This window comes from Tenrec ecaudatus, chromosome 1, assembly GCF_050624435.1.
Source record: "Tenrec ecaudatus isolate mTenEca1 chromosome 1, mTenEca1.hap1, whole genome shotgun sequence".
Lineage (NCBI taxonomy): Eukaryota > Metazoa > Chordata > Mammalia > Afrosoricida > Tenrecidae > Tenrec > Tenrec ecaudatus.
The window spans coordinates 15,348,619-15,359,314 of record NC_134530.1 but is presented as its reverse complement, the minus strand read 5'-3'; the positions used below and the strand labels follow the sequence as shown (position 1 = coordinate 15,359,314).

Here is a 10,696-nt window from a genome sequence, read left to right as displayed (position 1 = left end):
AAATGGATCAGACCTTTAGGGCAGTTATCCGGAGCCAGTCCTAATTCAGTGAGATTGACCGGGAGGCAACCCACAAGACAGTCCCTGGGAGGATTGGACAAAGCATGTCCCATGATGTGTCAAACTGCAGGGGTCTGGACAGAGAAGGGCGGCTCCTCATTCCCCTCTGTCCCCCACAGCCAGGAAGTGGCCTGGTAAGGCTGAGAGGCGTCCCTGTCAGAGGTAGGGAGCCAGGAGGAGAGTCCTGGACGCTTTGGAACAGGAAGTATCCTTGATGCAGGCCTGCGGCATACTCGGCGGACAGGGATGAGCAGCCCCAGGACCTCAGAGAGGCCCAGGTCGATGGCTGCATAGGGGAAGACCCCCAGCACTTTGGTCAGTTAACTGCGGTAGAAGGCCCAGGACCCCAGTTCCCTAGGATCTTCTGGTAGCAGTCCTGCAGTCCCATGTACTGGCCCATCCGGCACAGGGTCAACTTCGTTTTCAGCACCTGGAGAGTACCGGGACCATTCTAAGACAAGAGACATCATGAGAAGCTGCCACCTATCTGGCAGTGGGGACTTCAGGCTAGACTGTGGTCAGCAGAGTTTCCAATCTAAGAAGAGGAAGAAATGCCTGCTAACCTATTCTCGCAAGCCTGCCAATGAGATAGCTATGGAGCACAGAGGCCAAGACATGGGAACAGGCAAGGCTTGTTCTGTGGCTTCTGGGATCCAAGGAGTTGGTGCCAACAGGGTGGCACTTGATCACTCTCTCTGGAAACCCTACCTCCCATTGCCACACTCCAAAATGAGTGCTGCCTCAGGAGCACCTATGAGGGCTCCCCCTGCTGTTGGCCCAAGCTCCTCCTCACCTCCATTGGATCAATGATGCTTTCTTTTCTGGAATATAGGTTTGATTTCTGGCACTAGCCATGCAGCCAGCCATTGAGCTCTCCTGTCCACACAGAATGTCTTACTGGCACCGGATGGCCCATGTAACCTGTGGGTGGGAGGCACAGGTGTCAGGACCTTAGCAGTGCCCCTTCACCTCCAAGAGCCCAGCCCCCACTGCTACCTACCATGCCATGCCTGCTCACAGCTCCCTCCTGTTCATGTGCCATGAACTTGATCAACTTGTGTGCCCTCTAATTTCTCCCTTGAGGACGTTCATGTCATTGCCACAGCACAATGAGTGGACCGCACCTGCATTGACCATGCTCCACAGGTCCCCCAGGATATCCAGGTTGTTGGTTTTGTAGGAGTAGACCTGGGCAGGGACACAAGGGTGCTGGGAATGTGTCGCATACAGGTAGGTTATTCCCCAGGTTGTTCCCCCATATTTTATCCAAACCTAAGATGCTGCTTGCTAACACATGGTCAATGGCTAGTCACTTGGAGGTGAACTGCTTCAAGGTTTCCTGCCTGAGGGCTATGGCCATCTAGAGCATTCAGACTATATAGTCTGTCCCACCTGAGATGCGGCCCACTCCCTGATCAGTGGGACAGTGGATTGTTCCCCTGAAGGACAGCCCCAAAGCCAGGTGAAGCCAACTCCAGGAGGTACAAGATCTGGCTGCTTTCTGGTCCTTAGAGGCCGCCAATCTTGTCACATGGATACTCTTAGTACCTGCTCTTACTGTGGCGTGTACACCCCTTGCCTGTCCCTTCCTATTGCAAGTATGCCGAAGGTACAACCCCTCCCATTTACAATGGAACCAGGGGGGCTTGCATGTCCCCAAAGTGTATATAAGCCCTGACCTGAAATATATCCCCCCTCCCTGCACGGATCTGACAGCTGAGATCCTGGACGTCTGAGAGGTGAGCAATTGAATGCCTCATTTTGTCTGATATCTCTTTCAATTGACCCAATTACACAACCGCCACTTGGCACCCTTTCATCCAAAGTTCATATACTCCTGGGGAGATGGCAGTTCTCTCCAAAGCCCCTCACCTGCATGACGTTGTTGGGTTGGTTCCTGGGCCTGTGCCAGTGCATGTCAGGGAACTGGCCACCAGTCTGCCAACAGCGGTTTCCACCACATGCTGGCCTTTTACTCCTGCTCCTGGAGTTTTCAGGCACCTCCATGGACACAATCATGTCCTCCCTAGGAGAGCCTGTCAGGAGGAGCGGGTGTCACATCATGTACTGTTGAAGGTACTGTCCCCACCTAATCACCCCTATGTACCTGTGGTCTGGCTCTCACCTAAACTCCCAGGGTGCTTTTCATTGTTGTATAGACCGTGCAGCTGATGGCCACAGCCGGGATAACTTTTAATAGAGTGGGTGTTAGGCCTCGGAAGAGCCCCGGCCAGCCCTGCTCAGCCACGATGTCTCTGAAAATGGCCCGCATGCTGGGCTTTGAGCCCTCCACAGTATCTATGAGGAATGAGGCCAAGTTATTACACATAGAATAAAGGAAGTGGGGGTGTTGGGGTGCTGATAGGAAAAGCCTGGAATCTGGAATGTTACAGAGGAAATAAGCTAGTGTGGAGGCGGCAACAAAAGACTTCATTCAGGGTGTTTTCAGGCGCTCGTGTAGGGAAAGGGTTTCTGGACAATTCCCCTGAAAGTGGTGACTGTGGTGAGGATGCCTATGTTTGGCTAGGGCCTTGGGCATGTGTTCAGGGGGCTTGTGGAGAGAGGCTTTGTCAAGGTCAGGGAGTGAGCTCTGGTCTGTTTTGAGAGTTTCAGATGGGTTGGGTTGTGGTGATTAAGGTAGTTGGGGAATTAGATCTGAGGAGTTGTTTTGGGGACACTGGTGAGGAGGAGCTGATAAAGGTGAAGTGAGCCCAGTTGGCCCAGTGCGTTGAGTCTAGTCTGCTCCGCTCAAAGCCAGCCGTGTGTACCCACCAGTGCCTCTCAGGGAAAAAGACAAGGCTGTCTACTCCCATAATCGTTGAGGTACAATCCCAGACACCCACAATGGCATTCCACCCCATCTCCTAGGGTTCCCGAGTCAGTGTCAAGTGATGAATGCTGAAGCTCTCTACTCCCGTGAGGATGGACAACTTCAGAGACCTTAAGGAGTCATTCTGCTCTGTCCATTTGGGTCAATGTGAATCTCCGGATAGAATGTATGGTGCAGGTGTGACATGAGTCTATTTGAGCAAGCTGGCCTCTTTGGGGGTGTGAGTCCTGTGTCCTGGGGTCCCTGCGTGGTCTATCCTTGGGAAATTGGCTCAGCTGCTAATTGGAAGTTTGAAGTCCACCGATATATGCTAGGGAAGGAAGGCCTAGAGATGCCCTTCCCCAAACGGGGCCCTTGAAACACCCCCGGGTTTCCCAACTTCCCTCTGACACGGGAATGTGTAAGTTGGCCACCATCTCCTCAGCAAGTGTTGTGTCACAAGGTCAGGAGGAAAACATGCACGGGGTGGGGGCGGGGTCGAGGTGTGTGTCACCCAGGACTAGATCACCTTTGGGACTGAGGGAAAATGGCACAGGATGTTAAGATTTTTGGGGAAGTATGAGTTCTAGGCATTTGGATGGCAGCCTAAGAGGTCAGGGCCAAGTAAGGAGAATGGGGGTGTGGGATGTGCTGAGGGCATTTGGTGGGGCCACAAAGTGGGTCTCATCAGGGGCAGGCAGACCTTTTGCTTGGAGCTTGGTCCTTAATAGCGTCAGGGGATAGCTAGCCATCTGGCCACACACTGTGGACACCGTCTGTGTGTAGATGTTGTAAGCCTGGCTGTGTTCTTCGTTATCCCCTCTGCTCTTTACCCGTATGTTGTTCATCATCTGCAAGGGGTAGGGGTCCAGAGAAGGCTCAGAATTGGCCCTAGTCCTGGGCCACGTCAATGCCGCCTACAGCAACCTCACCCCCACCTCTGCCAACCTTATTGACAGCCAGGTCAGTGCAGGCATACGGTATGATGCCTAGCATGTTGGGCGCATAACCCCTATAGAACGCGGCCGGGCCTTCGCGGCGAAGAATCTGGCCGACGCAGTCCCCTAGGCCATCGTACTGTCCTGTGCGTCCCAGCGTGAGGCGGGTCTTCAGCACCTGTGGAGGCAGGGAGGCCAGGGAGCTCCTGTCAGTAGTCTCATGGGGGACTCATGCCCTGTCCCTGTGCAAGGAGCTCTGTTGGCACAGCTCAACAACGGGGTGGGCCTCCAGGCCCTCAGAGGTCGGTGAGACTGTCCACGGTCGTCAAGGGGACACTGGTGAGGAGGGTCCTCAGAACCCCTATGGGCATCCCTGTTCTGGGGCCCGGAGAAGTGCAGTGAGTGGGACATATGGGGCTAAGTGCCCTGGAGCCAGCCCTGCCTCAAATCAAACACCCGCCCCAGGGAAACAGACACTCACTCTCCAGGTTTGTTAACCTCATCTGTCAGGAGGCAACCCCCCAGGGTTTTATACATGAGTGTGGCAAGTAGATGGCCAGCCCTTGCTTCCTGGTTTATCCGGTACAAGAGTTGTGCCCAATTTTACTTTGCTTTCTACCCCCTTTCAGAACAAAATCATGACCCGCTGGCAATGCAACAATTTACTACTAAAGCCAATGGTACCACATAATGTGTAGGGATCTGTTTCTGCAGCCTCACTGGGTCTTCTCAGCACGCCTCCCTCCGTGCTCCCTCCAGGCTCAAGCCCACCCACTCTGGGAAGCTTTGGTCTAGAAGCTCTGCTGAAACCATTCCCGTCCCGTGCCAGCCTTCCTGACTGAAGGGTGGTAACTGTGCCTCAGGTGTACTGTCTGGGATTGTATCCCCAGCCATATCTGGTCTCGTCAACTACACGCTGGACACCAGAAACACAAAACAATTGATGTTCACGCTCCCTGAACCACACCAGCTGTGTCCCCACATTCATATGAACACATGAGCAGAGGCAGGAAGACCGCAGGGTTTAAAACCAGGGAAGTTGTGCTTCAACGTCGGATCCCCTCCCTGTCTTCAGGATTCCATCCTGTGTGCAGACAGTGATCCCAGATGCTGGGCGATGCCAACAAGTACGTGGAATCAGGAGCCGAGCAAGGCCATTGAGCAGCCTGCCGGGTGCCAAGGACACAGCCTTGCTGGCTGGGAGGAAAGTTGACTGGAAGTACTTACCAATGAAGATCAAAGACTACAGCCGTCAGGATGGATGGCACCCCAACTCAGAGGAAACCAACGACCTCAGAACTGGACCAAGAAACAACAGAGTGACGCAAAGAGCAAAGAGCAAAGCAGTCAAGGGTTTCCGTCTGGCTCAGATCTGCCACTAGCTCCCACTGGAGCCACAATCAGGCACTCAAGGGACAGGCTGCCTTGGGCACTTGTGCAACATCCCTCTTGAGAAGTGTCCAAGAGCCACAATGCCACAGGCAGGACTCAGCTGGAAGCCATGGTGACGTCATATGCACGTAACAGTTGGGCAATCAGTCTATGCCTAAGAAAGACGGTATTGGCAAGAACAGTATCTGGACGATGGGATCCCCGAAGGAGGAGCCCGGCTTAGGGCAATGCCAGCAGAGGCTTCTGAGATGTGAGGACAGCAAGACTTTGGCTGAGTGACCAGGAGACCCAGTGGTGATAAAAAAAGATGTCCTGGTTGCGAAAGGAGGAGGTCAGTAAAACACAAGGGCCAGCTTCCCAGAGATGGATTAACAGTATCCCCAAAGGGCACTGAGTGTCTCTGTCCGAGCAGTGTTCCCTGCTGTCATGCGAGTGCTTCCTGTGAGGTGCTGGGGACTCGGTTCTGACTCACAGGGACTCAGTGGAGCAGCAGGAACCAACCCAATCGTACATCATCTTAACTGTGCTTCTGATGTTTCTGCCGGGCTTGCAGCCACTGTATCCACCCATCTCCTTGTGGGTCCTGCTCACTGGACAGGAACATGGCCAAAGTCTGGGAGCCAAAGTCTCGCCATCCTTGCCTCTCAGAGCATTCTGGCAGATCTGGGAGTTCATTTGACAGTCCGGGGAACCGACCACATCCCTCACCAGCACCATCGTTCAAGGGCATCGATGCTTCTTCAGTCTTTCTCAGTCAAAGTCCAGCTGTCACGTGCATAGGAGGTGCCCAAGAATGCCATGGCCAGGTTACCTAGCATCACAGCCAATCTGACAGTAACCACCAACCAAATGGAGCCGGCAGATCATGTGGCGGGTCCTGGTGAGGGTCGAACACGGTGCTTTGTGCAGGATGCCTGGGGCACACGAGTCATTGCGCAGTAGGTAGGGGCTGCAGTCGCTTCATTGTGCGAGGCCGTCCACTGAGCAGGCTCTCACTTACCTCCAAGGGGTTGATGAGCGTCTGGGAAACGGCCACCGCCAGAGACCCCGCCAAGACATCCTCCTGGAAGATGGGGTTTGAGGACTCCCCGAAGTGAGCTTTACACTGCGGGCCCGAGCGAGGAGAGAGGAAGGTGAGCACAGCTCCGGGGCCTTCCAGCCTCAAGCCCACCTTGGAGAGGGCCTGAGGACTCGGACAGGAGACAGAGGGCTGGGAAGGCGGGCTCGTGTGATCCGGAGGGCGGGGCTGTAGACACCTATCACTTCCTACCTCTTCGAAGACGAGAAACTTGATCCCATACTCAGGGGCGATCTTGAGCACGTTTATACCATTGCCGCGCCACAGCGAGCGGAAGCCTCCCTCCTGGATCAGGCTCCGTAACCCCCCCAGCAGGTTCATAAGGTGTTTTTTGGAAGAGTAAACCTGAGGGTGGAAAAGACCTGACCCTTGGACAAACCCCTCCCCGATGCCCTCTCCATTCTCAACCCAGCCCCACCTGCAGCTCCCAGCTCCTCGGATCTGGATGCAGCCAGCGCCAATGAAAAAATCAGGCTTCCCCCTTCACTCCAAGCTTCCCCCTCACCTCTGGGCTCCATTTCTCGCCCTTGTCCCCATCCACCAAAACCACAATCTCCTTCCTGTATCCCCAACAATACCCTAGAGCCCCACCCTGAAACCGGGAAAGCCCCGCCCACTAATGCCCATTGGCTGCAGTGGAGGCCCCACGCCCACACCTGCATGTGCACTCGGGTCCGGTCCAGAGGGGCGGTGCTGGTGCGGGACACGGTTCCCGCGACGGCTCCAGAGAGCAGAATCTTCCACCAGGCCCCCTCCTTGTTCATCCTTGCGTCCCCCATGGGGACCATCAGGACTTCTCCATTATCCAACAGCTGTGGGCCAGATAGAGATCCCCACCCAATGTCATGGGCTCTCCTCTCCTTGCCCAGGTCGGAAGCTCATGCCAATCCATTCTGCTTGGTTCGGGACACTGGGTTCGCCTAGAGAGGCTTAGGAATTGAGGTATTCTACCCAAGAGATACTCGTGGCAACTCTTAACCAGCGTCTTAATTGCGGTAGGTAAGCAACCCACTGCTCGCCCAATGGTCATCAGTCCACATCAACCAGCAAGAGAAGACAGATGTGACAGACGCATTCTCCTGCGTGGAGTCTTTCAGGGCTGAGCAGACTGGAAGCCTACAGAGGACCAGGCCAAACCCAGCCAAACCCACTGTCATCGGGCCAACTCCGACCAACAGTTGCCCTACCCGCAGAGTAGAACTGCCCTGGCAAGTTCCCGAGTGGGTCGATCTTTTTTGAATGATAATTTAAAATTTTCTTGATTTGGGAGTTTTTTGAGATGGCCCACCTTTGTGTGATAGTCGGCCTTTTCTGTCTTGCCTCACATTCTCAACATGCTGTCAACCACCACACTTGTGAGAGGGGCCCTGATGGCCTCCCGGGGGTCATGCATTTGGTCTGCTAACCAGGAAGTCAGCAGTGACTAATCCCAGCCCTCCACACGCTCCACAGAAAGATGAGGCTTTCTACTCCCTTAAAGCGCTCCAGTCTCCGGACACCAAGGGGCACTTCTGCCAAGTCCTGTAGGGTCACTGTGAGTCAGCAGGGATTTATGGCAGTGAGTTTCCGACATGAGTGCAGAGAGGTTTCTGAGCCCATCTCTTTTGAGCTCTAAGAGACCACATGAAGCATAAATGGATGAAAAAGGAGACAGGGAGAGAGAGAGAGACAGAGAGAGACAGAGGACAGAGAGAGAAAACTCTGAATTTGAACTCCTAACTGGGTTCCTTGGTGGTGTCACAGGTTATGTGTTGAACTGTTAACAGTAAGGTCAGTTGTTCCTCCTCACCAGCCCTTTTTTAAAGAGAAAGTTGAGGCTGCCTGCTCTCTGAAAGCCCGCTAGCCTCAGAAACCCCCTCTGCCCCATAGGCTCATTCTGTGTTGGAGGAATGCCCTCGGCCTTCTAACTGTGAGAGAATAGGTCGGTGCCTGACTGGAAAAGCCCCCCTTTTGACATGGACCTAGGGAGCTAAAGGCAGGGCACAGGCTGCTTTCGCCCTCCCCCACAATGTGTGCTGAGTCCCCAGTCTTACCTGCTGGTAGGTGGCAGGCTTTTGTTTGTGGTCAGCCACCTGGCTGAACACAGGCCCGGGAAGGAGAGTGTTCGGGGGATTCCAGTCCTGGGAGGGTGATGGGGGCGGGGGCATGATGCGAGGCGGTGGGGACGGACCCGGGGCTGGATTTTCGGGGAATAAAAATGTCGTGAATCTTTGCAATTGGGTGTTTGCCCAAGAGCAACGCTGTTGCTTCTTGTCAGGTAGAGTCGCCATTGTCGTCTCAAAGTAAGAGCTGTCTGCAGGGCCTTAAGTCCTCCTGGAGCCAGTGAGGTCACAGAGGTCCTTGTGAGCCCCTGGTGTGTGGCAGGAAAGCCCACAGCCCCAGCTGAGAGCCACCCCGCGGCGGCAAGCCCACCAGGCCCCAAGGGTGCTCACATCGCTCTCCGGAAGGGCTGGTGGCTTGAAGACTCACACTTTAGGTTCACAGCTGAACCCTTGCCCACGTGCCCCATCGGGGCCCCTACCTGGCGCCCCAAACCTACTAATGTGTTACAGGGAAAACAAACCCATAAATAGGGTTGTCAGACTGGCCCGCTGCGCCCCCAGCGGTAGCGAGTAGAACTGTGCTTTAAAGGACTTTCTTGTAGGTCTCTGGGCAGAAGCAGATCTCCAGGCTTGTCTCCCTGCCCACTTTGGGGCTCGTCCCCCAACCTGGAGTCCGGCCCCACGCATGGCGTCCTCACTGGTTCCCGAGGAGGAAGTATGCCACAGGATTTTGTCCATGGGAACCGGTCAAAGCCTGGTTTATTCACTGAAAAGTGCCCGGTTTGAAAGTACCGAGAGGCGAGTTACAGAAGTGAAGGCTAGGCCACCCCGTTTCTGACAGCTTGAAGAGCTACATGGTGGTGAAGCGCACCTGCTGCTGATTTTTAGGCTAGCTGCTCCCCGCAGTTTTTCTGTCCGACAAGGACTGTCACAGCGACCTGACCGGGGCAAGGTGGTTTGCAGATGGATGGAAGTGGCTGCTGGGATGGGGGGTTGGCGTAGTCACCAGCTCTTTCATCATCTTTGAGACATGGATCGCAAGGACTTTCTACCAAAGCCCCTCTTCCCGGTGGCCTCAATGCCAGCGAGTTCACTGCTGGACCCGCCCAAGGATGTTGGCTCCTCCCTTTACTTCCTGTTTAGAGATGTAGAACAAGCAAATCAGTTCTGTGAGAAGCATGCTCAGATTGTGAGGAGTTATCTCATTTATTTTGGACTTACTAACAAGAGGGACCAGTAGCTGGGAAAGGATGACATGTTAGGTGTAGGAAAGAAAGCAGTAAGAAAGTGACCCCAGCGAGAGGACTGGAAAACTGGATGCAAGAGTCCAGTGTCCACAAACTGTGAGAATGCACAGGCCCGGCTCGGGCCTTCTTCTTTTGTACCCGAGGTTCCTATGGATTGGAACTCACTCCCAGAACTTGAAATCAACAAGCCATGGAAAACAAAAGCTGATGCGTTCATGGCATAAAAGCTGACTGGGGAAGGCATCGTTTATATTTCGACTTATGCTTATTGTTTTTGTAAAATCTATGAGAAAAGCTCACAGAGCTGTGGATCACTTTCTTCCCAAGCATATTTTATTCCTTAACCCATTCGATGTGTTTCTAGTTGGCCTTAGGGAGATCATATAGCACTGTTGTGCAAAGATGAAGCCTACATGCCCCACACTTGGAGGCCAAGATGGAAATATCCACAACGACCATGAGCTCCCTTGGGAGGAAGATGGCCCAGACACTAGAGAACACCGGCATGCTATCAGGAACTTGGCCTCACGGAAGGTGTCGGGCAGGTTTTTGGCCAGGTACGCCAGGTATCCCAGGACACTATAGAAGGGAAGGTGAGAATCCTGAGTGTGTGTCTATGTTTACAAAAGGACTTCACAAACAGAAGTGAGTTGGAGTGAGCCCTCTGTACTGCTATGTGGACTGATTAGCTGTCATATCACATATATATAAAAATTCAAAAGAATCCATGTTTTGCTTCCCTAGAGAACCCTCTCTAACACAATCAAGTCAAGGTTTGAGCCAGAACTGTGAAAACGGGCACAGTGAAGACAACATTGAAGGTGATTTGAATGAGGCTGTGTTGTGACAGTCAATGAGGTGTAAGTGGCAAAGGATGCAATGGAGGAGGGAGAGGAGCATGACAAAACTGAGCCATCCAGAGACTCCTCTAGCCAGATAAGAAGTGAGATTAGCTCAGTTTTGCTTTTTTTTTTTTTTCAGTTTATCTGCGTTTGATTATACATTCTCCTCACTGGGAACAAAAAACAATCAAAGCAGCAAATATTCTTCCATTTCTGACAGATTCCTATGAATCCTGGGTAATAGCTTGTGCTACACACCGAGTGTGACATCCATAAGAAGAGAGCGAT

The 10,696-nt window shown here is 53.5% G+C and overlaps 1 protein-coding gene across 1 annotated transcript; it reads right to left on the bottom strand.

Moving 5' to 3' along the window:
- Positions 1-2,185: 2,185 nt before the first annotated feature.
- On the bottom strand, positions 2,186-8,424 carry LOC142444931 (calcium-independent mitochondrial carrier protein SCaMC-3L-like). The gene is made up of 7 exons (XM_075546356.1): positions 8,311-8,424; positions 6,934-7,089; positions 6,470-6,622; positions 6,200-6,304; positions 3,818-3,985; positions 3,573-3,720; positions 2,186-2,358 (listed from the first exon to the last, which is right to left on the bottom strand). Exons 1-7 carry the CDS (start codon positions 8,422-8,424, stop codon positions 2,186-2,188), a joined length of 1,017 nt encoding a protein of 338 aa, XP_075402471.1.
- Positions 8,425-10,696: the final 2,272 nt, after the last annotated feature.

Excerpts from the sequence above, each read along its gene's own strand:
- LOC142444931 (XM_075546356.1), bottom strand. The coding sequence starts at position 8,424 with ATGCCCCCGCCCCCATCACCCTCCCAGGACTGGAATCCCCCGAACACT. Across the intron at positions 7,090-8,310 it reads AGCCTGCCACCTACCAGCAG|CTGTTGGATAATGGAGAAGT; the intron begins GTAAGACTGGGG and ends TCTGGCCCACAG. Across the intron at positions 6,305-6,469 it reads AGTTTCTCGTCTTCGAAGAG|TGTAAAGCTCACTTCGGGGA; the intron begins GTAGGAAGTGAT and ends TCGGGCCCGCAG.